The 27,276-nt window shown below is 40.5% G+C and overlaps 1 protein-coding gene across 4 annotated transcripts in view; it reads left to right on the forward strand.

Moving 5' to 3' along the window:
* ccny (cyclin Y) overlaps positions 1 to 27,276 on the forward strand; it is a 239,501-nt gene that overhangs the window by 186,231 nt on the left and 25,994 nt on the right. For all 4 annotated transcript variants that reach the window (XM_072576132.1, XM_072576133.1, XM_072576135.1 and 1 more), the window contains exons 3-6: positions 12,356 to 12,390; positions 19,758 to 19,858; positions 24,953 to 24,988; positions 25,075 to 25,132. In XM_072576132.1, coding sequence (XP_072432233.1) covers positions 12,356 to 12,390; positions 19,758 to 19,858; positions 24,953 to 24,988; positions 25,075 to 25,132 — 230 coding nt within the window. The remainder of the gene's footprint in view (positions 1 to 12,355; positions 12,391 to 19,757; positions 19,859 to 24,952; positions 24,989 to 25,074; positions 25,133 to 27,276) is intronic.

The following is a 27,276-nucleotide window of genomic DNA, read 5'->3' on the forward strand; positions in this document are numbered from 1 at the left end:
TTCGTAGTCATAGCATTTGAAAGGTCTCTAACGTATTAGCAATAGAGTTCTGGGATGTACAGTTCATTAAATAGATGGTGCGTTTCTAAAAATGGCTGAGAAGGTTATGTTTGTATGAATAACAAATTTACTCTCCTGAATCAAATAAAAAATGCAAACAATTATCTGTAAAGCCTTACAAAAGGCATATTGCCTGTAGAGCATTTGAGTAGTGAATGTATCTAATTGTCCGTGTGCTAACCGTACCAATTTTAATTAAACACATAGACAAGTGTTAAGTATTTCTTAAAATTCAGCATGGGACATGGGTGTCACTTGTTAGGTCAGCAATAATGTCTCTCCCTATTGCTCTGGAGAGAATGATACTTGAACTGCTGTAGACATTGGGGGATAGGAGACCGACAGTGCTGTTATTAAGAAGCAAGGTCCATGATATTTGCTCCAGTGATGGTGAAGGAATGGTGGTATAGTTTCAAATCAGGATGGTGTGTGGCTTGGATGGGAGCTTGTAGGTTCTGGTGTTGCCATGTATCTGGTGCCCTATTAGGTGGTGGACGTTGATAGTTTGAAAAGTGCTGTCCAAGGTGTCTTAGTGAGTTACTCGAGTAAAGTAGATGGTGTACACTGTTGCCACTGTGCATCAGTGGCGAAGGAAGTGAATGTTGAAGATTGGGACTCCATGCACTATCAATTACATGGACAGTGACCAGCTTCTTGAGTACTGTTAGAGCTGACTCCTCCAATAAGTGGAAAATATTCATCACACTCCTGACTTGTACATTGTAGACGGTGGACAGGCTTTGGGGAGTCAGGAGGCGAGTTATCTGCTGTAGACTTCCTGGTCTCTGACATGCTTTTGTAGTCACAGTATTTATGTGGCAAGTCAAATTGTGTTTCTGGTCAATGATGACCACAGGATGTTGATAGTGGGGGATTCAGCAGTCGTAATGCCAGCGAATGTCAAAACGTGATGCTTAGATTCTCTCTTATTGGAGATGATCTTATGTGGTGCAAGTCTTACTAGCCAGTTATCAGTCCAAGCCCAGGTGTCGTCCAGGTTTTGTTGGATATGGACATGGAATACTTCATTATCTGAGGAGGGAAGAATGTTGCTGAGCATTGTGCAATTATTAGAGAACATTCACAATTATGATATCATGATGGTTGGGACCTGGGATACACCTCTGTTGAACTGCTGCAGAGATATCCCAGAGCTGAGGTGATTGACTTCCAACAACCATGGAATTAGGAAGTGCTCTAGCATGGAAAAAGACCACATGGCCTGCACCGCCTCTTCAAAAGAGCATCAATACCTCCAGCCAATCTCCTTTGTCCCCATACCCTTGCACATTATTTCTATCGTGATAATCATCTTGCATGCCTCGATTTAACCTGACTCCACCACCAGACAGTGCATTCCTTACCATAACTGCTAGCTGAGTGAATAAGTTTGTTTTTTCCTCACCTCACATTTGTTTCTTTTGTTAACCACCTTCTTGTTCTTGTTCCTTCGTACAATGTTAAAAATCACACAACGCCAGGTTATAGTCCAACAGGAGATTCTCCATAACTACCTGATGAAGGAGCAGCGCTCCGAAAGCTATTGCTTCCATATAAACCAGTTGGACTATTACCTTGTGTGATTTTTAACTTTGTACTGGGTGTGGATCAGGTGCTAAGTACTCTATACACAATCTGCAACATCCTGGCCTGCCCCTACCCTACCATTACCATCGAGTCAGAATCTATCTTGGTTTAATGGAAATAGCTGGAGGACAGACCAGGTGCAACAGCAGACATATGTAAAAGTGAGATGTCAACCAGGTGAAGCTTCCAAATAGGACTATTTGTGTGCAAAACAACATAAGCAACATGTGATAGACAGAGCTAAACTATTTCACAATCAGATATAAGTTCTGCAGTCCTGCCACATCTAGTCATTAATGTTGGTGAAGAATTGAACAACTCACTGGAGGAGGAAGCTCTTAAACATCCCCATCCTCAATAATAGGGGGCCCAGCACATCATTGCAAAAGATGAGGCTGAAGCATTTGTAGCAGTCCTCATCCAGCAGTGCCAAATGCCAAACCATCTCGGTCTCTTCCAGAGTTGTACAGTATTACAGATGCTAGACCTTAGCCAATTTAATTCACTTCATGGAAAATCAATAAACAGTTGGATGCATTGGATGCCGCAAAGGTTATGAGCCCTGACACCATCTTGCAATAGCACTGAAGAGTTGTGTTTCTGAACTTGCCACTCCCCTCGGCAACAACATTGGCATCTACCTGATGAACAGCTTATGCTCAAAGCATCAAATTCTCCTGCTCCTCAGATGCTGCCTGACCTGCTGCGCTTTTCTAGCACCACACTTTTAGACTCTGATTTCCAGCATCTACAGTCCTCACCTTCTCCAAATCCAATCTAGCCCAATACAGCCCCATCAGTCTATTATCAATCATCAGTAAAGTGATGGAGGATGTCCTCAACTCTGCTGTCATGCTCAGTGCTCAGCAATAACCTGTTCATTGACAGATTGGCTTCCGCCAGGGCCACTCAGCCCTTCATCTCATAGCATCCTTGGTGCAAACATGGACAAAAGCGCTGAATTCTGGAGGTGAGCTAAGAGTGACATCAAGGCTGCTTTTGACCAAGTTTGGCATCAAAGAGCCTTAGCAAAACTGGCGGCAATGGGAATCAGGGGAATCTGCTGGTATATCTGACACCAAGAAGGATTGTTGTGATTGTTGGAGGTCAGTCAACCAGCTCCAGGGCATCTCTGCAGGTATTCCTCAGGGTAGTACCCAACGCCCAATATCTTCAGTTTGCTTCATTAATTACCATCCCTCCACCATTAGGTCCGAAGTAGAGATATTCACTGATTGCACAGTGTTCAGTACCTGGCATGAACCCTCAGATATTGAAGCAGTCCTTGTTCAGATCCAGTAAGATCTTGACTTAGGCTGACAAGTAACGAAAAACATTTATTCCACGCAAGTGCCAGGCAATGACCATTTTCCAATAAGAGACAATCGAACCACCAACCTTGAACATTCAATCACATCACCATAATTGAATCTCCCGCAGTCAACATCCTAGGGGTTACCATTGACCAGAAACTGAACTGGACCAGTCATTTAAGTACTGTGGCTGCACGACCAGGTCAGAGGAATCTTGCACAGAGTAACTCACTTCCTGACTATCCACTGACAGCAAGGCATGAGTCAGGAGTGTGGTGAAGTACTCTCCACTTGGCTGGATGTATGCAACTCCAACAACACTAAAGAAGCTTGACACTAACCAGGACAAAGCAGTCCATTTGATTGGCACCATGAACCACACCCTCCATCACTTATGCTAAATTGCAGGAATGTGCATCATCTACAAGATGCAATGCAGCGATTCTCCTTTGCACCTTCCAAATCTAAACTGTCCGTATCTAGAAGAAACAAGATACATAGGAAAACTAGCACCAACAAATTCCAGATTTGGAAGTACTGTATGTCACTGTTACTGGGTCAGAATCCAGGAACTCCTTGCTAACAGCATCATGGGTGTGTGTAACATTGAATGAACAAGAAGATAACTCACTCTACCACTTGCTCGATGGCAGCAGGAGATGGGAATAAATGCTGGCTCAGCCTGTGATGGCCACATCCGGTGAGTGAATGTATAAATAAAGAAATCCTTCCTATGAAGTGGCACCCAAAACTGTACACAGTACTTCAGTTGAACTTTAAGTCTTTGCTCTTGTTCTCTATGCCTCTATTACTAAAGCTGAAGATACTGTATGTTTTACGAATTGCTGTTTCAATGAGTTCTGCCTCGCCTTTGATGATCCCTGCACATATACGCCCGATTCTCTCTGCTCCTGCACTTCCCTTTCAAATTGTATCCCTTATTTTATATGGTCTTTGAATATTCTTCCTATCAAAATGTTTTACCTCGCTTTTGTACATTGAACCCTATCTGCCACCTGTCTCTCCACTTCAATGTGTCTTTAGGAGTTCGATACTGTGATCCTCGACAGTTTATAATTCTTCTGCTTTGTGTTAGCTGCAAAGTTTTAAACTTTGGAATTGACCTGGCACACGAGATCATTAATATCTATCAGGAAAAGCAAGAGTCCTAGTACCAACCCCCGAAGAACTGCAAATCTTTCTTTAGCCTGAAAAATATCCATTAACCATTGCTGTCTTTTCAATCACACAGCTGATTTTGTATCCACTTGCTACTGTCCCCTTTATTCCTTGACCTAGAATTTTTCATTACGATTTACTTTGCGGCGAGGTATGACTCCCACTATTGAAAGATTTTCCTCTCCAGTTCATCGATGCCATACTTGGTTAAATACTGCCTTGATGTCTTCCCTCACCTCACTTCTGGAGCTCGGCTGGTTTGTCCATGTTTGGGTAAATACTGTAATGGGGCCAGGAGCTGAGCAGTCTTGGTGGAATCCAGAGAGATTGATATCAGTGTTGTATTTGCTCGCTACTATCTATTTTTGATGTCTGATTTATCTCAAAGCAATGCAGAGATAACGTTAGTTCTGTATCTATAACAAGTTTATTTACATTACTTTATAGCATCTCACAGCTTGCAAGATTTTGAACATGCACAGTTTGAACCAGAGTTGAGAAATTTCTCCATCGTCTTCACTCTCTAGCTCCACCATAATCAAGAACAGTGACATCGATCATTACTTAATCTAATCTTACACAGATCAGTTAAACCATTAAACAATAAGTACTGTGGCTGCACGACCAGGTCAGAGGAATCTTGCATAGAGTAACTTACTTCCTGACTATCCACTGACAGCAAGGCATGAGTCAGGAGTGTGGTGAAATACTCCCCACTTGGCTGGATGTGTGCAGCTCCAACAACACTAAAGAAGCTTGACACTAACCAGGACAAAGCAGTCCATTTGATTGGCACCATGAACCACATTCTCCATTACTGACGCTAAATTGCAGCAATGCGCATCATCTCCCCCTCTAACTAAAGACATTATTTTCAATTCAGTCACCTTAGATAATAAGCATATATAGATCAAGACATTTTTTTCAGAGAAAACAGACAAGTGCTGAAATGATCTTTTGAGTTACAAACGTCTCTTTAGATTAGATTCTGTACAGAGTGGAAACAGGCCCTTCGGCACAACCAGTCCACACCGACCCACCGAAGAGTAACCCACCCAGACCCACTTCCTCTGACTAATGCACCTAACACTATGGACAATTTAGCATGGCCAATTCACCTGGCCTGCACATCTTTGGACTATGGGAGGAAACCTGAGCACCCGGAGGAAACACATGCAGACACGGGGAGAATGTGCAAACTCCACACAGACAGACGCCCGAGGCTGGAATCAAACCTGGGACCCTGGTGCTGTGAGGCAGCAGTGCTAACCACTGAGCTACCATTTCTTTGACCTACAATTAGATCTATGAATCTGATGCTGTGCTTTTGTGTGATCGAATTGATGCGGTGGATGATCAGCATCAAAGAAAAAGTATTGTTATAGACGGTGATGATTATCACTAGAGTATTAGTCCAGAGACCCTGATAATGTTAGGGCGACCCAGGTTTGAATCCCGCCACAGTAGATGGTAGAATTTAAATTGAATAAATATCTGGAATTAGAAACCATTATCGATTGTTGGACAAACCCATTTAGTTAGGTAAAAAGCCCTGATGAAGGGCTTTTGCTCGAAACGTCGATTTCGAAGCTACTTGGATACTGCCTGAACTGCTGTGCTCTTCCAGCACCACTAATCCAGAAACCCATTTAGTTCACTAATGTTCTTTCAGAAAGGAAACTGCCATCCTTGCCTAGTCTGGCCTACAGCACTCCAGACCCACAGAAATATGGTTGACTCTTATCTCTTATGGCCCAAATGGCAGTTGAATAATAAATGCTAGCCTGTCTAGTGACACCCACATGTTACGAAGGAATTGAAGAAATAAAATATATTTTCATAATCGCTGTCCTTATATGTTCATCTCGAAGCCTCTTCTGACTAAAGTCTGGTTTTGTTCTTAACATGGGTAAGGGGTTTTCTTGTGTATGTTCTGGTACAAACTTCTTGCTGAAACCTTTTCAACAGTAGGGAGGCATGTACGCATTGAGATGCAGACAATATTCCATCACTGGTCTTCCGTTCATTTGTGCGATTTGGCCAGCATTTATTGCTCCTCTCTAATTGCCCAGAGGGCACTTAAGAGTCGACCGTATTGCTGTGGGCCTGGAGTCACATGTAGTCAGACCAGGCAAGGTTGGCAGGTGCCCCTCCCTAAAAGACATTCGTGGATCACATGAGATTTTATAAGCATTAACAGTGGTTACAAGGTTGCTGTTAGCCTAGTTTTTTATTCCAGAATTTTTTAATTTGAATTCAGATTCCACCATTTGCCATGGTGAGATTCAACCCATGTCCCCCGAATACTGGATAATTAATCCAGCGACGTTGCCACTGCACAACTCAGTCTCCCCATATCAGGTTTGTCCATCTCTGTGGTGAGAAAGGTCTTGAACCCTGAAATCCATCACTCCCATAATGAGAGAATCTAGCAGGCACAAAATAAATGCTCTTGAAGTGGTGACGTTAAACTTCCCTCAGCCGTCCTTGTAGTCAATTTTCTTGTATATTTACTTTGTAGGGTAATAGGGTAGTGGAATTGATCTGGGTGGGATACCCTTTGGAGGGTTGGTGTGGACTTGTTGTGCTGAAGGGCCTGTTTCCACACTGTAGGGATTCGATGTATATAAAAAATATTTGTTTGCTGTATTTCTATGAAGTCTGATCTATCTTGGAGCAATTCAGAGATATTATTAATTCTAAATCTACAAAAGGTTTAGCGGCATTAAAGCACCTTAGAACTTACAGGATTTGTCTGCATATATGATCTCAGAAAGAGCCTGGGTCTGTCTTCCTTGTCTGCATTTGTTGTCAATGTAAGGGTGAGGGTGCATTCGCTGCACGTGGTATCATCGGGGCGGGACAATCACTTCACATTAAAAAAAATTCTGAATTCTGTTCTCGACCATGAACAAAATACAAATCAACATAACGAGCATTGTGTTACATCAAATTGTTTCCAAAATGTGGTTTAAAAACAAGTCAAGTTTATTCCAGATGAATTGTATATTTCTGCACAAAGAGCATCAGCTATCTTTGATAGCGAGGGTCAATAACATGTTTGTATGATGCTGACTGTAAGGCAACAAACCAGTAAGACATCATCTCAGAACTTTAGCCAATGTACTGTTTTTAGCAAGGGAGATATGTTGAAAATTTACGAAGTCTTTTCTAGCTGGGGTATGTGAATGTGGAATTTCTTGCACTGAAGATCATGAACATTTTGAAATAAAGCAATCAATAAGGCAGTGTAGAGTGGAAGTGGAGCAATGAAAGGGGCATTAATATCCTGTCCCATACACACAGCGATGGCACCAATGTGTGTCTAGAGACTTCTCTATTTTCTTAGCTCTCCAGCTGTACCGACAGACTTTAGCAACTAATACAGCTAAACAGATCAGAGAAACAACTAACATAATCAAACATCATACGATCAAACCATGAATGCTACAGGTATTCTACGAACTTTATCGCCTCACTTTCTGCTTTTGACTGTTCTGTTTTGACTAGATTGTTTTAAATGTCCATGATAGAAGCTTCTTAGATATCACCTTTTTGCTCCACCATCAGTGTCTGCCTCCAAAGGAGCTTTCTTTTCCTTTAAAGTCAGAACATCATTGCTGCCCACATTCACCATCTCGTGGTCAAGTTGAGAATTGCGACTGGGAGGACCACTTGGAAAGGAGGAGGCTCCAAGAGCACAATTGTAGCTCCATGAGATGGATTTGAAAAGCTCAGATTGGAGCAGGGAGGAAAAAGATATGCAGTTATACAGCTCTTTCAGCTAATTCAGGAACTTTGAAGATAAATTTTAGTGTTGATAACATATGGACCTAGAAAAAGCACAGCAGGTCAAGCAGCATCAGAAAAACAGGAGATATTTTGGTCAGGACTATCCTTCAGGACTGGAGAGGGGGAAGGGAGCTGAGAAATAAATAGGGGGAGGGGGGTGGGATGGGGAAAGGTAGGTGGGATGGCGATAGGTAGATACAGGTAGGAGGTGAATGCGATTGGTCAGTGGTCATCTCTCAGCCGAAAGCGAACATATTAGTGCAGCATTCAACTCGGTATCCACAATGCAGTAAGAAGAAGTGTATTGTTTTACCTCTGTCCCAGTTGCAAACAAACTTTTTATTTTAATCATTCATGGAAACTTGTCACCACTGACTAGACCAATGTTTATTGGCCATCCCTAATTGCCCTGGGGACAGTTATGGATCAGCCACATTGCTGTGGCTCTGAGTCACGTGACCAGACTAGTTAAGGATGGCAGATTTCCTTCCCCAGAGGATATGTGTAAAACCTATCTGGAACACTACAGTTGACAGTGGTTCCATGGTCAACAGCTTTTTATTCCAGATGCATTTTGGAAAGGCAAATCAGGGCAGGACTTATACACTTACTGGTAAGGACCTGTGAAGTGTTGCTGAACAAAGAGACCTTGGAGTGCAGGTTCATAGCTCCTTGAAAGTGGAGTCGCAGGTAGATAGAATAGTGAAGAACACATTTGGTATGCTAGCCTTTATTGTTCAGAGCATTGTTAGGAGGTCATGTTGTGGCTGTACAGGACATTAATTATGCCCCTTTTGGAACACTGCATGCAGTTCTGTTCTCCATCCTATAGGACGGATGTTGTAAGGTTCAGAAAAGATTTACAAGGATGTTACCAGGGTACAAGGTTTTGAACGAAAGGGAGAGGCTGAATAGATTAGACTAGATTCCCTACAGTGTGGAAACAGGCCCTTCGGCCCAACAAGTCTACACCGACCCTCCAAAGAGTAACCCACCCAAACCCATTTCCCTCTAACTAATACACACTAACAACTAATAGCACTATGGGCAATTTAGCATGATCAATTCACCTGACTTGCACATCTTTGGACTGTGGGAGGAAACTGGAGCACCTGGAGGAAACCCACGCAGACACAGGGAGAATGTGCAAACTCCACACACAGTCACCTGAGGCTGGAATCTAATCTGGGACGCTGGCGCTGTGAGGCAGTAGTGCTAACCACTAAGCTACCATATAGGCTGGGGATGTTTTCCCTGGAGCATTGGAGGCTGAGGGGTGATCTAACAGAGGTTTACAAAATCATGAGGGGCATGGAGAGGATACATTGACAAGGTCTTTTTCCTGGGTAGGGGAATCCAAAACCTGAGGGCATCGTTTTAAGGTGAGAGGGGAAAGACAAAATGGACCTAAGGAGCAACCTTTTCATGCAGACGGTGGTGCATGTATGGAATGAACTGCCAGAGGAAGTGGAGGAGGCTGGAAATGAATCGGAAGCGTTTAGAGGAATATAGGCCAAATGCTGGCAAATGGGAATAGATTTAATTCAGATATCTGGTTGGCTTGGACGAGTTGGAGATTCTGTTTCTGTGCTGCACATCTTTGTGACTCTATGTTTTAAAATTGAATTCAGATTTTGCTGTGTTCTATGGTGGAATTTGAACACGTGTCCCAGAATATTAGCCTGTGATTCTGGATCGTTAGTCCAGTGACATTACCACAAAATCATCGTCACCCCTTCCACTGATGAAATTTGTGGAAGACTGTGAAGATTAGATTAGATTCCCTACAGTGTGGAAACAGAATCTTTGGTCCAACAAGTCCCCATCGACCCTCCGAAGAGTAACCCACCCAGACCCATTTCCCTCTGACTAATGCATCTAGCACTGGGCAATTTAGCATGGCCAGTTCGCCTGGCCTGCACATCTTTGGACTGTGGGAGGAAACTGGAGCACCCAGAGGAAACCTATGCCGACGCCGACACAGGGAGCATGTGCAAACTCCACACAGACAGCCGCCCGAGGCTGGAATCGAACCTGGATCCCTGGCGCTGTGAGATAGCATTGCTTACCACTGAGCCACCATGCCACCCCACCACTGAGCCACTGTGCTGTGAAGTTGATGCTCACTTGCTTTCTTGCTGAGTGTATAGATTTGAAAGCCCAAGTGAGTAAAAATATTAAAGCAGCATAGTTTACTTTGACTAGAACTCAACTTCATTGAAAACACTCTTAAGCTGTAAAACAATATCCTCAGACAAGTCTGTTGCTTTTAGAAAGTACATTCTTGATTCCTACATCAACTTCCTGAAAATGTTATTTTAACAGGATATAATAATATTGCATCTTAGGCCATCCATTAGTTTGAATTAAATGAGCAGGATGTTTAAATTTTGAAGGAATGTGATTTATGATAATTCACTGGATCGTCTGCAGTAAATTGCTCTCTTATCTGAATGTTGTGTTGTATTTTCCGGTGCTGTTACTGTGTCCTTTCCTGATGCTGTCTGTTTGTATGTTGTTTTATGACTATTTATGTGTGAGGTATCCTTCAATGTTTCTTGTTTTTTTATGGTTCTTCATGTTCCTATGAAATTTACCAAAGTTGGTCGGTGCATAGTATTTGTTGTATTACACGAAGATATTATAATAGAAGAAAAAAAATCTACTGGGTGTGGAACCAGGCAGGATAGTTTGTTTTTATTTCAAAAACATATTTTACTCATAAGAAATATAAATATATGTAGTCACAAATCCAGTTTGGTTCTGTACAGTAGCATACCAAGGAAACCAGTGATGAAAAAGTAGCAGTCTTTTCTCCCCATGTTCTTTAATGGGGTTCTGTAGACACATGGTCACTGTCAAAGAGTCTTTACATGCAGTATTATTGTGGATATTCTGTTGTTATTGATTTTGTCAATTTATATCGATAGAATTCTTTACTGAAATGAATGCTGTTTTGTAAGTCCATCTAAAACTCAGTGACATTTCCTGCTGAAGGATGCCGTATCTATTTCTGTACTGGATGGGTGCAATTAAGTGGTACATCAGTGTACTCAAATAATGAAGACACTGAACCATTGGAAGGTTAACTGATTTCCAGTAGCGACTGAACAGATTTGGATAGGTTTTTGAGTATTCCTTTCTCTGGTAAAATGAGCTTCACATACTCACAGAACTTGTCTGCAATTTAGTTAATTGCATTGACTTTTAGAAATGAACTACTAACCTTTTTGGTAAAACCCTGTAAATATCATACATATGTATTGATGTGTAAATGACATTGAGTTGAGTCAATGCTGTGCAATAGGAATGATAATTATGCAGGGTTTTTATTATGTACTGTTCAAAGATAATTTCACAATGATGAGAAATTTCAGTGATTGTGTTAACTTCTGTGTCATCATAACTGGCTGAGGAAGGTACCATGGTACAACTACCACAATAAACAGTGAATGGAAAGTGAAGATGAACAGCAGCAACAATGAATCCTTTATATCTTGTTGTCCTAGGCTTTTTAAGTAAAACTGAATGATGGGTGTAAGAAGTTTTCATACAATGGAGTAACTGTGACTTGCCAAAGCAAATTTTGTGATGATGTTTGTTCAAGGTTTTTATAGAGACTGACAAAGCATTACTTAAAGTACCATTTTACATGTTTTGGACTTAAATGTATTGGTTCTAACATACTGATGTAGCCAAAGACAACATTAGCCTAATTTGACAATTAACTAGTTGGTTCCTTCAACTTTGTTTCAAAGATAAAAACCATAATTCACACCATGTCCTCCCTTATCTCCTCTTCTAACTCTCTCAAATGATACAGCCAATGGCTACAGTGCCTATGACCTCCAATCCTCTGACCTTCCATAAAACCTCCTTATTTGACCAAAAAGGTCATCCCACCTAATTTCCTTTACCTTGGTTTGATATTAATTTTCTTAGAATATTTCCTGCTAAATGCAGTAAAGTCAGAAAGTGCTGGAGAAACGTCTGTCAGTATTTGTGGAGGGAGAAACCGTTAAAAGTTTCCAACCCAAGTAACCAAAGAACGATCATACTGGAAACAAAAGCAGAAATTGCTGGGAAAAGCTCAGCAGGTTTGGCAGCATCTGTGGAGAAAAATCAGTTAACACTTCGGGTGGAGTGACCCTTCATCAGAAAAGAGTTCTGCTGAGTTTTTCCAGCATGTTCTGTTTTTGTTTCGGATTTACAGCATCTGCAGTTACCTCAGTTTTTATTTAGAGTCATACTGGACTCAAAACATTAACACTTTCTCCCTCCACAGATACTGCAGGACCTGCTGAGTTTCTATAGTACTTTCTGCTTTTATTTCAGATTTCCATCATCTACAACAGTGAGTATTTTTTAAAAACTGTTAAATTCATTGAGATTTTTAACAATATTTATTTTTCTATGTTTCACAGTCAGAGAGAAGCGGAAAAGCCTCTATATAAATCATGTAAGTACTGCTCAACATTCTCACTCTGCCTATAATCTCAGCATATTTTGTGGTTTTTAATTAACTCCTTTCTTTGTTTGGAGTACTTCATACCCTTCAACAGATTTGAAGCTTGATTTAAAGTTGTCATCAACTTTTCTAGATATTGAAATTACTCCTCTCCAGCTATGCAATAAACCTAGACTTTGACAAAGAAAATCAAGCCCTTGTTTTTCATCCTGATTATTTTGTCATGGTGTGGAAGATTATTTGTTTATCCCTCTTAATTTGAGTCAAATATTGTTTGTATATTTATCAAAGGCAAGCATGAGTAAAGGTAATCCTTTCTCAGGAAGGTTTGAAATTTGGCCAGTTTTCAGTGATTCAGAAGCTTGCCCCTTTTGTTTGACTTAGAGCTAGGAATAGGTGAAATTGGAACAGCACTAGACCATTTGCCCACTCGGGCCTGCTGTGCTGTTCAACTTCAATATTCTACCACAATGCTATTTTCCCACACTATCCAGTATATTTGATGCCTTCAATATCCAGAAATCTGTCAGTCACTGTCTTGAACATAGTCAATGACTGAGTCTCTCCAGCCCTCTGATTTGATTGAATTTTACAACTCTAGTTTCAAACTTAAATGTAAAATTCTCTCCCCTAAAGGCCTTTACAATGAAATTATTAATTAGCCCTTTGTCATTGTTCAATATTAGATCCAAGATAACTCATTCTGTTTCATTTCTTATTCTAGAAAACTGTCCTGCAGACATTGCAGAAATTCATTCTCCACAGTATGAGTGCTAATGAGCGTTAAAGCTTATAAAAGTAGATTGCAGTACCCGTGATAAATGTATTGCCCTTCTGACATGCACCTCTAAGTTTTACCATGCCTTACGTTACTACTGCTTTGTGATGGTCTCTCAACAGCTCCCACCATGCTTGCCGTCCCTTGCTGTTTCTTTAGCTCCACCCAAACTAGTTCTGTGTCTTGATCTTCTGATTTAAGATCCCCTCTCACTAACATACTGCTCTCATCCTTTATTAATCACACTATCTCATTTCCTTTTTGCCAATTGTTCCTAAGTGTTGAATATCCTTGAATATTCAGTTACAATCCATGATCACCACAGATATAACTAACTGTAGGCAAAAGGCAGACCGCAAGGGGTGACGAAGTGATAATAGCATTGGGCTAACAATCCAGAGCAGCAGACTAACGTTCTGGGGAAGTGAGTTTGGAATCAACAAAGGCTGATTGTAAAAACTGACTTCAGTTAAAACCTAATAATGGCCACACAACCACGGTTGATTGTTGTAAAATTTCATACAGTTTCTAATGTCTTTCAAGAGAGAAGGTCTGCCAGCCATACTGGATCTGGCCTACATGTGATCTAGACTCTCAGCAATATGGTTGCCTCTTGACTGGCCTCTGAAATAGTCCAGACAACCAATCAGTTCACGGGAAATTAGGGATGGCCACAAGTATATACCTTGGCAGTGGCACCCACATCCCATACATGAATTTTTAAAAAAAATGTTGTGAGGTATTGCTAGGGACAAAAGAATTGGCTGAAATGGAAAGGTTACACAAAATGAAATCACGGCACAATAAAGAAAAATCTGAATATGACGTTAAGTGTTGCGTGTCGTGATTATATTGGGGAGGGGATGAGGTGGAAGGTAGAAGGATTCTGTCGGTTCTGCTATAACGTGTATTTTCTTCAAGTGAATTGGCTACAAAGCAATTGAAAAATTTCGACCATTTATAGTAGAATGCGAACTTTCCTTATCTGTATTGGCTCTAACACGATTCAAGTCCCATTGGTTTAAATGGTGCTGCTATTATGTGATTTTCTTACAATGTGGGAACACGTGGGAATAGAACTATTGCATTATATGAGGACAGACTGTACAACACTTGTTTTGTAATTTCAGTTGTGTCACTAGCGATCCATACCCATCTCCTGCTTGGTGGTGAGTGCAGGATATTCTCACTTCCTTATACCCCTTCGAAATGAAGGTGGAAAAATGAAGGTATTATCACCTCAAGCTGCAGTTGTGTACGACTTGCTGGACGGAAGATTTGTAATTTTAGATGCTTGAGGACCATTGCAAGCAAAGGCTGTTTTCTACAATGTGGGGGAATTCATAATGCAGACTGTGTCATAAAAGACAATGGGGCATATGAAATTATGTGGATCAAATAAATCTGGCCTGCTGCCTATCGCTGCAGTATAATCATTGAACAGTGTTTGAATGTTACTAACAGATGAATAGCTGTCAATGTTTCTTCCTTAGAGTGATGGTAAATCCTGAGTGAGAAAATCCTCTGGTTGTTCCATTCACAGGAAAGCACCCAGTTTATTAAAAACAAAATTGCTCCCTTATTAAACAACTTTTGAGTGAAACACTGAGCCTTAGTTCAAAAAGTGCATGTTTGCGAAGTTCGCATGTAATTTCATGACTGAGTGCAGGATTCAATTTATGTTCAAGTTATGTAAAACCCAGAATTAAAAACAATAATTGAGATAATCAACTGACAGTTTGACACTTGGGAATTTATTCAGGAAATCCAGTACAGATTTGTCACAGGCAAAATCATGTTTAACTAATTTTTTGTCATATAGAAATTGAGAATCACTGAAGAAGACCCATTTTATTAAAGCTTTTTATCTGCCAGGCATAATACACATTCAGAAGGGGACAACATCTTATACTGTACATGCAGAGACTGCTCATTGGTTGACAAGTGGCCTCTGCTTAGTAGAGGTGTTACCATGAATAATATGCCAGTTGGACAACGACTGAGAATTAACTGCTAAGCTTTGTTTAAATTTAAACCAGTCAGGTTGAATTAGCCAGGTCAAGACATTTTCTCGAGTGTTGAAACTGGTACAGAGTGTGTACTTATTCTTTTAGTCTTCAAAGAACAGAATCCTGTGTATTAACATGTATAGCTTTGTGCCACACTCTGGGCTGTACTGATAATGTTAAATTGATTGTCAGCTTAGTCTTAGCACGCTCCCCTTTCCATTGGTACTCTTGTGAAAGTCCTGATGAGTGTAAAACAACAGGTTTAACAAAATGTGTCCTTTGTCAACAACAACTTAATTTGATTTTCTTTTTGACATTTCAGAATGTCAAAACATTTTGACATTTGATAATGATAATCCAGTTGATGATGTATACATGACACTAAAAGACACTTCTAAATTTGCTTTGTAAAAGACCTGTCAAGAAAGTTGAAGACTAAGGAATAGAAGGGCCATTTGGAGCAGGGGTACAAAATTGACTGATTGATGGGAAATATAGAACAGTGATGAAGAGATGCTCTTCAGACCAGAGGAAGTCATGGAAAGGGTGGCTGCTGTGGGCTTGGTATTAGGACACAGCTTTTCTAAATGGTTATTAATTTCTTAGACTTGGATACAAAAGGCACAACTTCAAAAGTTACAGGTGCTGCGAAACCTGGAAGTTTTGTGATCTATGAGGAACATATCAAGAAGGCATAGAAAGGCTGGTTGAATGGGCAGACAGGTAGCTGATGAAATTTAATGCAGAGAAATGTGAAACAGCAGTTTTGGTAGGGAGAATGAGAATTGAAAATATAAAATGAAGATTTCCATTCTAAGTGTGGTGGAGGATCAGAGAGACTTTGGGGCTTATGTGCACAATTTATTTAAAGTCACAGGGCAATTTGCGAACATGGTAAGTAAGGCATTTGGGATCCGATCCAGAAATTGGTAGCTGAAGGCATATTGCACCAAAGCAAGCAAGTTTACTCTAAACGTTTCTAAACCTGAATTTAGTGAGAAGCAGAGCATTGTGCCCAATCTTGGGTCTGACTGTTTAAGAAGGATTTGAGACGTCCAGTTCAGGATCTACAATTACGTAAATAAATCGGGGAAGAGTTCAGACTGTTCACCTTCTTTGGCCACTTCTAAGGTTGAGAGTAGATTTAATAGAGGTGTTCAAAATCATGACTTGTCTGAGCAGATTACTTAGAGATCAACCATTAGTAAGAGGATTTGGAAGCAGAGAACGCTGATTCAAGATGAGAAGAACTCAAGGCGACATGAAGAAAGCTGTTATATGCAACAAGTGGTAAAGAGGTGCCCTGCGCAGCGAGACCCTGTGGAGGAGGAGGATTAAATTGACGCATTCAAAAAAGAATTGAATCATTATCTGAACAGAGAGAAAATGCTCTTGCTAAAGTGTTCTAACCATTCCGTGATTCAAATTGTGCTTTTGAAACCATGAAACTGAGAGTAGGGAACAGCAGAGGTTCATTGATAAATTGATTGGATTTGGTTTTGAAGGCTGTTGGATTACAGGAGGAGGTGATACTTATGTGGCTTTGAGGTTCTGCAAAATAATGGCGTGTGAATCTGCACCAGCAATGTCTGGGAATATAGTGATTTGTTTATGACTCCTGTATTGATTAGATACTCTTAGCTCTGTGCGGGAGGGAAAGGTGTGATGGTAGTCGATTTCTCTTTACTGCTTCCTGTCGTTTTAATTTTGATCATGGTGTGACCTTCACTTTCTTCTCTCTCCTTTTCTTTTTCAAGTGTTTTCCTTTATCCTTAAAGCATTTGTTGCACTAAACATGTGGACTGTTTGTTCAGCATGGTAAGGCCCTGTTTATTTTGGGGGGTTTGCTTTGAAGGCATGGTAGTTATATTTAATTTCGAATTCTCATCATTTGTTAATGCTTTTCTCAGCTGTTTTCATGCTCTCTGGTTTCACTGATTTGTAAATAGAAACGTTTCTAATTCTGTGTTACCGGTCAAACCAAATAACCAATCCTGTGCTATGCTACTATATAACAACTGGACACATTTGAGGCATTTGTCAAGTAAAGCTTAGGTGTAAAGGTTTGGCGTAGAGCAAAGATTGGAAGCAGTGGTCACCCAGCAATGTATTTCAGGACGTGATATTCTAACAAGGTGGTCCAACATCCCAGGACATATAACTCTCATGGTTAAGAAAGTGGCTGCTGGATGCAGTGATACATGATGACATAGTGCAGTCTGTCAGTTAAGAAGATGGGGGCTGGGTGTGATAATCTGATGGGAGGCTATGTTCTAAAGTTTTTGTAGTAAGTTGGTGGATCAGTTGGCAAGTTAAGCCATATTTTGTTAATATCGATATGCATTATTTTGTGTTTCAATTACGATTTTTCTCTTAGTATTGTTTCGTTAACATCAAGTTGTCATCAGTGCAAATGCCAATATTATTTGTCCCTGAATAAGATTATAAGTTAACTAATGTAAGAGTTTGTGGAATGGCAATCTCCTTTTCTTTAAGGAGAAACCCAGGTTTTTACTGGAATTGTAATTCCAGTTGGAGAAATGTCTCCACATGTGTTCTTGGCTAAGAATTTAAAATAGTCCAGAAAGTACTCCACAACCTATTTGCATTCTATGTTGAAGATTTGGTGCTGATTAGATTAGATTCCCTACAGTGTGGAAACCAGTCCTTTGGCCCAACAAGTCCACACAGACCCTCCAAAGAATAATCCACCCAGACCCATTTCCCTCTGACTTAATACTATGGACAGTTTTTAGCATGGCCAATTCACCTGACCTGCACATCTTTTGGACTGTGGGAGGAAACCGGAGCACCCAGAGGAAACCCACACAGACACTGGGAGAATATGCAAACTCCATACAGACAGTCACCCGTGGCTGGAATTGAACCTGTGAGGCAGCTATGCTCACCACTGTGCCACTATTTGCACTTTTTGGGCAGTGCATAGACTACTTGCACCCATCCACTCTTTGTAATCTGTTAGTGATACCTTTCCCCACCCTCCCCTTCACATACTCTGTCTCTCTCTAAATGGGGGCTCTGGCTTTTATCAATATAATTTTGTTATTTAACTTTCTGTGGCGATTTGTTAATATTCCATTATTGTGACATGGTCATTGGTAATTTCATTGTGTAACTCAAAGAACAAAAGAAATTGTTTTGACTTATTGTTTTCCTAAGGGAAATCAAACTTCTAAAATTGTGTGATGTTAAACATGGTGGATTGTTTGTTTTGGAAGAATATTTGAATTTCTTTAGCATGAACCTTCAGCACACAGGCTGAACATGCCTTTATAGTTTTGCCACACTGACCTTGTTGCATTTTACCTTCAGGCTTATGTCTTACCAAAGGCAGTTGTTATTTTATGAACATCTCTTTCCAATTCCTTTGAAAATCCTATACCTCTTTAACACAACTATAATTTAGTATTCCCAGACTGTGTGACTGCAGGCTTCCATCTTCTGCTGATGGTCTGTTTTATCACCATGCTCTGTTCCCAACTCCTCTGTCCATGTTCTCTTTGTCTCCTCTTGATGCATTTAGACTTGAACTGCATAGACTACCTGACCAAGTTTGATCTCTTTTTCCAGCCATCTGTACTCTAACCTCAAAATTCATGAAAACCACTGTAAATGGAAGGAGAGCAGAATGAGTGTGCAGAACATGGTTGCAAGGGGAGATAGGGCAATGAAAGAACAGAATAAAACAAGGTGAGGCAATAAGAGTTTAGAACAAGGATCGATTATGTGACTGGAGTTGTGAGCCAATGGAAATTAATGTAGCGAGCTTGGAGTGAACAATGTGGAGCAATGAAAGCATGAAGTATAATGAGCTTGAAGTGAGAAGGCCTTGGAGTGGAGAGGCATTGTTAAGATTATTGAGCAGAATAGGATGTGGAGAACTGGACTGGAGCAGAGGGGTGGAAATTTAGAAACAATCAGCCTGCCATTCATCCACTAAACAGATGTTGCTGCTGAGAAAATATGGTAGATTAAGAATGTTCTTATTTCTTAAAAATGAAAGTCATGCCTTAGAGCTTGAAAGCATTTAACTAATGGATCAAGTGAACAGTCAGTTGCACTTAATGTAAGTGCACTATTAAAAACCTTTTTTGTGGGACGAAGAAGAGATTTGTTTGTTTTATTTTTCTGGGTGGTATGACAAACCAGCAACATGATGCAGAAATAACAACTTGATTGTAGCCATCACACTGTCTGTTCATAGATAAATGAATAAAGAGGTTTAATTTGGCATTGTACTGATGATTACTTCTTTACATAATGAATAATATGGAATTTTGATGGGAGATTTCTTACATTTGAGTCTTTGATTATCAATGAAACCTATAAGCAACAGTAATTGTGCTGATCACATGCTGTCGAAATAGAAATGATGTGATTTGCTATGTCCAATGTGTGTGGAGTCCCATTCCATGGAGGATACTTACTTACTGGTTGCTGATGCCACATCTAAAGCTTTTTAGCATTGTGCCAGTACCAACCAAGAAGGTGTTACCATGAGGTACGTACAGTTTGTGTCAGCCCAAACTCATTTGTACCTTGTCTCCTAGCATCCACCTGGACAGATCAGAAGGAAATATAGCTCGTGCTCCACCATATTCCTGGACGATAGCACTGTCAGCCAGCCAAACTTGAAGTATACTATCAAATGGTGGGTACAGAATGTGACACGTAAGGTGATTTCCTTTTATTTTATAGAGCTTTTTCGTTAGATTCACTTTCCTTAACAAAACTAAAGGACTAGTGTACTGCAGCACAATAACCTTCAAAGTCAATTTAGTCAAAGTATTGATGTTTTGAAATGCATTGGATATTGGTTCTGCTAACTCCAACTTAAATCAACTGAACGTATTATCTGTTTCAAATGATTAATATTTTAACTGCATATCTGAGAGGAAATTATCTGATCGTAAGTGGAACTTAATGTGACGTCGAAGCATCCATATAATTGTAATATCTGGTTCCCTTCTTTACACTATATAAGGGCATTAAGAAGGTTATCACTACTTAACTTCCTTCAGGGGACCTTTGTCTGAAGCTGCTGAGCAGAACCACAACCACTCTCTTGGAAACAAAATGATATGTTGTACTCGTCTGTTTATTGTATTTTGCTTTTTGTGTTCTACCTGTAATTATATATGACCATTAGTATTAGATCAAATGCTTTTACGTAGTATTTGCCACCTTTCAAAAGGTATAAGAAGAATGAGATTGCTCGTTTGCACGATCATATTATGGTCATTGTTAATCCAGTGTGCAGTACCTTACATACAACATCTCTCAGGGCACAGGTTTCTGTCTTTGACTGTCAATTGCTGTAAAAGTAAAGCTGTTGGGAGGAACTGTAATTCTGAACCTTGAACCATGCAAGCTCAAAATGTTTGTTATGTTCCATTATAAAAGCTGATTGACCAGTGTATTTAAATTCCTACTGTTATGCTCTTTTTCCTAGATTGCAAAGCAGACTATATACTTCAATAGCTTGTAAAATGCGAGCGTTTATTACTAGATGAGATTTGAGGATTATCTGTAATTTTCAATATGGACCTTACCAGTCTTGATGAAATGGAATAAAAGCCGTGATTATATATGTTCCTTGTCGACTTTTGTAAAGCACCTGTAAGACAAAGTGCTGCACAGAGAAGCCTTCATATGAGTTTAATAATTGAGGGTTTAAAGTAGAACTTTGGAATGATGAAGAAATTGGTTGATGGGTAGAAAATAGTTGTTGACTCTTAAACAGTTCTGTTTGTGTGGTTGGAATAGTCAAAGTGTTGAGTGGGGTGTCCAGAGGTTGGGCAGGGTGGTAGACCATGACTGTTTTCTAATTTGCATCAGAGACTTGGGGCCTAATAGTTGATTCTAAAGAGGGTTCCCAAAAATTAAACACTGTATTGCAGAAAATACATGAGTGGCAAATTAAATTTAATCTAGATATAATCTAGATATGTCTTAATCATAGGAGCCACATGCCAACTTCTATGGAACATACACACTGCTAATGATGAAAGGTGAAGACAATGCTTGAACTTCTAACAATGAACTTGGTTTAATTGTGTCACTGCACTCCAGACGTTGTCCATAAGATGTTCCCTTTGCTATTAGCATGGGCCAGTGCACCCAATCTACAAAGACCATGGTGGCTAGGATGAACAATACTTCTATACATCTCAAAAAGATGCCTTCACAACACTGGATATTCCTTTCCAGGTATTCAAAATACCCTACACCTGTACTACACCACACTGGAAGAAAAATGACCCTGTCTGACTTGAGGGTATTGATTTCAAATTCTAGTCTTTTCTTATTTCTGTTGAGAGAACTGATTGTTGATTTACACCAGCTCGGAGCATCATCTTGTGTTTGTAGGAGATGTAAAATAGGGATGAAACAGATCCAACTGTGTACCTCTGTAAGTTTACCTTTAACAGGTCCAATTTTAAATCCTATTGTAATGTTATGCTCCTGGAATGTCTGGTTTGAATTTAACAGGGCCACAGTTATTTTGCTTTTGTGTATTGAAACATCTGGAGATGACCATTGATCAGAAAGCAAACTAGACTGGCTATGAGAATACTGCAGCTACAAGACATTGTCAGAGGCTGTACCAAAAGGATGTTAACTCAAACAACTATAGGTTAAGTTTGGTATTTTACTGCTTTTATGTACCTCTGGCAAAATGTCTCACCTTCAATGAGAGTAAACTCTAGCACACAACTGTCCTAATTAATTATAGTCAAACTAAATCTAACTGTCAAGAAAAAAACATTTCTCATCCTTAAAGTGAATATGTCCACTGTTCCAGGTCATCTTAGACGGTTAACTCCAGACACCTTTTTCCCATGATAGCCACTTTTTGTTTCTCTTTATCTTCCCATGAAAGACCAAAAGCACTGGTCACTTCTCTTGGTGTTTATTTCTTGTTAAAGATGTAAATTTCTGTGCAGCTCAGTATTCAGGATATGGTATGCCGACTCTGGGATACAGTATGGGTGTAGGGTATTTTGAATACCTGTAAAACAATATCCAGTGTTGTGAAGGCATCTTTTTGAGATGTATAGAAGTGTTGTTAATCCTAGCCACCGTGGTCTTTGTAGATTGGGTGCACTGGCCCATGCTAATAGTAAAGGGGACCATCTTGTGGACAAGGTCTGGAGTGCAGTGACACAATTAAACCAAGTTCATTGGTTAGAAGTTCAAGCATTGTCTTCACCTCTCATCATTAGCAGTATGTCTGTTCCACAGAAGTTGGCATGTGGCTCCTAAGATTAAGACTACAAAAGGTTGGCCATATTTAGTCACTATCCTCACATCATTTCCTTAGTTGATGGGGGGGAAAGAAGGGCAAGCTAACAATTCCTGACTGTTATGGCACCATGGATACGCCAGGATGAGAGTTGAAGTTCAATTTATTTAATTTTCACATGGCTGAGGAGTGTAGGGCAATTGATAGGATAAGACTAATGACATGAACCAAACAACAAGATCTGACACAAAGATTTGGCCATGCTAAAACAATGAAAATTGTAAAATCTTGAACTTTTAATGGCAGCTCTCTGACATACTGAGCCCCTGGAGGTTGAGATTAATATCATTTGAGGAGGAATTTGAGCTGCTGAAAGGTACCAAGTAGTGCTTAAGTCACTTCCTGTTCTCCGCCACTCCACCTTCCCATATCACACTGCTTGCAACTCCTCACTGACACGTTCTGCGTTCAGTGACCACTTCAGGGACTGGTACCAATGCGGAAGGAAGAGCCTTGTTCTTCACCCACATCCCTCTTTACCGTCTGCCCAAAACTCACCACAAGTCTCCAGGCCTCAGGCTGAGTGAGGCCACTAATGGTTCAGATTGCGGCCTGCTCCTCCCTGTCGCAGTTTTCTCAAGGAAGTCAAGAAAAACAGCCAATTACTGGAGCAGCAGCTCACTGCAGTAATCTCCACTTGCCCAGATTTGGAGTAACCTCTGGGCAAGTCAGACAGGAAGCTGCAATGCAGCTTGTCCTACTTCCCCTCTCAACTGAGGAAATGATGTCAGTCTTCTCATTTGCATCATGTTCACAGAAGTGCACATTCTTTTGCTACTTCAATGACAGGGAGATCAACTTTGATTGCCTTGTTCTGAAATATGCTTAACAAATCCCTGAGTGAGAAAAACAAACATGGCCCCTCGGGCGAAAAGATTGGATGACCCTTATTGACAAATCTTATTGAGTTCTTTAAAAAGGTGACCAAATAGGTAGATGAGGGTAAAAGCAGTTGATGTGGTGTATATGGATTTCAGTAATGTGTTTGATAAGGTTCCCCATGGTAGGCTATTGCACAAAATACGGAGGCATAGGATTCAGGGTGATTTAGCAGTTTGGATCAGAAATTGGCTAGCAGAAAGAAGACAGAGGGTGGTGGTTGAAATATTCATCATGGAGTTCAGTTACTAGTGGGGTACCACTAGGAACTGTTTTGAGTCCACTGTTGTTTGTCATTTCAGCAGCTCAAATGACCTGGATGAGGGCATAGAAGGATGGGTTAGTAAAGTTGTGGATGACACTAAGGTGGGGTAGAGTTGTGGATAGTGACAAAGGATGTTATAGGCTACAATGAGACATAAATAAGCTGCAGAGCTGGGCTGAGAGGTGGCAAATAGAGTTTAATGTAGAAAAGTGTGAGATGATTCATTTTGGAAAGAGTAACAGGAATGCCGATTATTGGGTGAATGCTAAGATACTTGGTAGTGTAGATGAGCAGAGAGATCTTGGTGTCCAGGTACATAGATCCTTGAAAGTTGCCACCCAGGTTGATAGAGTTGTTAAGAAGGCATACAATGTGTTAGCTTTTATTGATAGAGGGATTGAGTTTCAAAACCATGCTGCAGCTGTACAAACCTCTGGTGTGTCTGCACTTGGAGTATTGCATGCAGTTCTGGTCATGGCATTATAGGAAGGATGTGGACGCTTTGGAAAGTGTTCAGATGAGATTTACTAGGATGTTGCCTGGTATGGAGGGAAGGTCTTATGAAGAAAGGCTGAGGGACATGAGGCTATTTTGATTAGAGAGAAGAAGGTTGAGAGGTGACTTAATAGAGACATAACATAATCAGAGGGTTAGATAAGGTGGACAGGGAGAGCCTTTTTCCTCAGATGGCAATGACTAGCATGAGGGGACAGCTTTAAATTGAGGGGTCATAGATGTAGGACAGACGTCAGAGGTAGTTTCTTTACTCAGAAAGTAGGGGCATGGAATGCACTGCCTGAAACAGACTTGTCAACTTTAAGGGCATTTAAATGGCCATTGGATAGGCATATGGACTTGAATGGAATAGTGTAGGTTAGATGGGCTTCAGATTGGTTCCACAGGTCGGTGCAACATTGAGTGCCGAAGGGCCTGTATTGCGCTGTAATGTCCTATGTTCTGTGATCCTGTAATGTGGCAGATCCAAAAACAGAAATTGCCAGAAAAAATCAGCAGGTCTGGCAACAACTGTGGAGAGAAAGGAGAGGTTTCGTTTCATATCCAGTGACTCTTCCTCACTTCTGATTTTTTTTGTCTGCAATTTCTGTTTTTGTTTCTGATTTCCCGCATTGGCAGTTCTTTGGTTTAGTTTTGGTATAATCTGACCGCTGTTGATGGGCAGGAAATGGGAACAATGTATTATCCACAGCTAAAGATTACTGACATTTTCTGTTATTCACAGTTAAAGACTGCCTACAGTGTCTAAGACTGGCACTAATGTTCAATTTTCTTTGCAGTGTTGCCCTTGCAATATATTACCACATCAGAAACAGGTACGTTGGAATTGTACAGTAGTTCGTTTCAACTATTACTGACCCTTTAATACCTATTGTAACCATCAGTTATTTTCTTTTTCTAGAGATTCAGATGGGCGAATGTTATTAGATATATTTGATGAGAAGCTCCATCCATTGTCAGTAAGGACCTTTTGTTCAATGTACTCTTTTGTTGTATAAAGTCGTGTTGGAATGTAAGATGAGACTTTATACCCACAACTCCCAAGATTGTGAGGTGCACATGAGTGTATGAAGAGGCACCAGCTACAATAGAGAGAGAATAACTTTGCTCATCACTCTTTGGAGTCTTGATCAAACTCCGCCATCAAGTGAGATCGTAGCTGTGTTTCATATTCCTATTTATTCCCAATAACATCTGATTCCCCTGGCTCACATACATCTATCCATCTTAGCCTTAAGAGTATTCAATGACCCCCCCACCCCAAAAACCTAGATCACTTTCTGAGCCAGAGGGTTTCCTGGTTGCACAGTCATTTGAGGGAAAATAAATCTCTGCATCTCTGTTCTAAAAGGGTGACCCCTCATTTTAAAATAGTGCCCCCTGGTTCTGGACTCACCCATAACAGGAAACATCCTTTCCATGTCTCCCTTGTCCAGTACGGTTCAGTCAAATTATCCCTCACTCTTCTCACACCAGTGGAAACAAGCCCAGTCTGTCCAATCTTTACTGAGAAGACGACTCGTTTATTCCAGGTATCAATCTAGTAAATCAACTCTGAGCCATCTCCAATGCATTTATGTTCTTCCTTAAATGAAGAACGCAAAACTGCACAAAGTTCTCACAATATGGTCCTACCTCTGCCCTGTATAACTGAAGCATAACATCATTAATGAAAAGGTCACTGGACCTGAAGCATTAATTCTGATTTCTCTCCACTCATAATAAAGGATAGCATTCTATTGGCTTTCTTGCTAAACATTAGCTGTATTTGCAGGGCTCCTGCAGTAGAACACCTGGATTCATCTACAACTCAGACTCCTGCAGTCATTCTCCATTTAAGTAATCCATTTTTATTCTTCCTGTCAAAGTGGATTACTTCACAGTTTCCCACATTATACTCCAGCTGCCAGATATTTGCTGACTAAAATCAATCTATCTGTAATCGGTCTGCAACCTCCTTTATGCCCTCTTCATTTCACACTTTCCTATCTATCTTTGCATGATGTGCAAATTTAGCCACCATGGTTTCCATACTGTCTATCAAATTAGCAAGTGATTTATCTGTTGCTGCACTCACTTCACTGTGCTTTCTCAACCTTCATTGTCACATAGAACTTTAGAATACCGAGAGTGCAGATAGAAGCCATTCAGCCCAGCGAGTCCCTACTGACCTAGCCAAGACCATCCCACTCTATTCCCATTACCCTGCATTTCTCATGGTCAATCCATCTCACCCTACACATCTATGAAGTGAGGGAGGAAGCCAGACGCCTGGAGGAAACCCACGCAGAAATAGGGAGAACATGCAAACTCCACACAGACATTTGCCTGAGGGTGGAATTGAACCCTGGGGCCCTGGCACTATGAGACAGCGGTGCTAACCACTGAGCCACCATGCTGCCTATCATGCTATTCCTCATGAGAACAAAATCCAAAGAATAGCACCCATTCACTCATTTAGTACATATCCTGGATAGACAAGAATTCACTCACTCACTCTCTGAAGACACAATATGGAACCAATCATAGGGCGATTAATTTTAAAATTTTTTTCATGAGATTTTGGGCATCGCTGTCTAGACCTGCATTTGTTGCCCATCCTTAATGTCCTTGGGGAAGGTGGTGGCTATCTGCTTTCTTGAACTGCTATAATCTGTGTGCTGTAGGCATGGCGCCATTATATTATTTAGTTAAATTTAGGAGCCATCCAAATGCCTCAATTGGTATATGTTGTATTGTCTTAAAAACAGGAGAGTCTTTTCTGTTTTAATGTTGCACTAAGGTTCTCGTTTTTTAGCTTAATAACCCTGAGTGAGTGAATGATTTTTCAGGCTTCCCTTGTGGAAGTGTTTTCAGGTGGATGTTGGCGCCTGTGATAACTACAGCGTCTCTCTCGTTGTGGACTGCACTGACACTTCTGATCTATTTTAAAATTAGAGGCCTCCTGGTGAGCCCATAAATCATCACGAAACAGGAACGTTAAGAGACCAAAAATTAGGGCAGAACGCAAACATGTTGGAGATCTTCGTAGCTCTTTGGAACATAATTGTACATTATCGGTGACTTTAAAATATAATACAGTGTAGGCTGTCTCACATGCTGC

The sequence above is a fragment of the Chiloscyllium punctatum genome, chromosome 8 (assembly GCF_047496795.1).
Source record: "Chiloscyllium punctatum isolate Juve2018m chromosome 8, sChiPun1.3, whole genome shotgun sequence".
NCBI classification, from domain to species: Eukaryota; Metazoa; Chordata; class Chondrichthyes; order Orectolobiformes; family Hemiscylliidae; genus Chiloscyllium; species Chiloscyllium punctatum.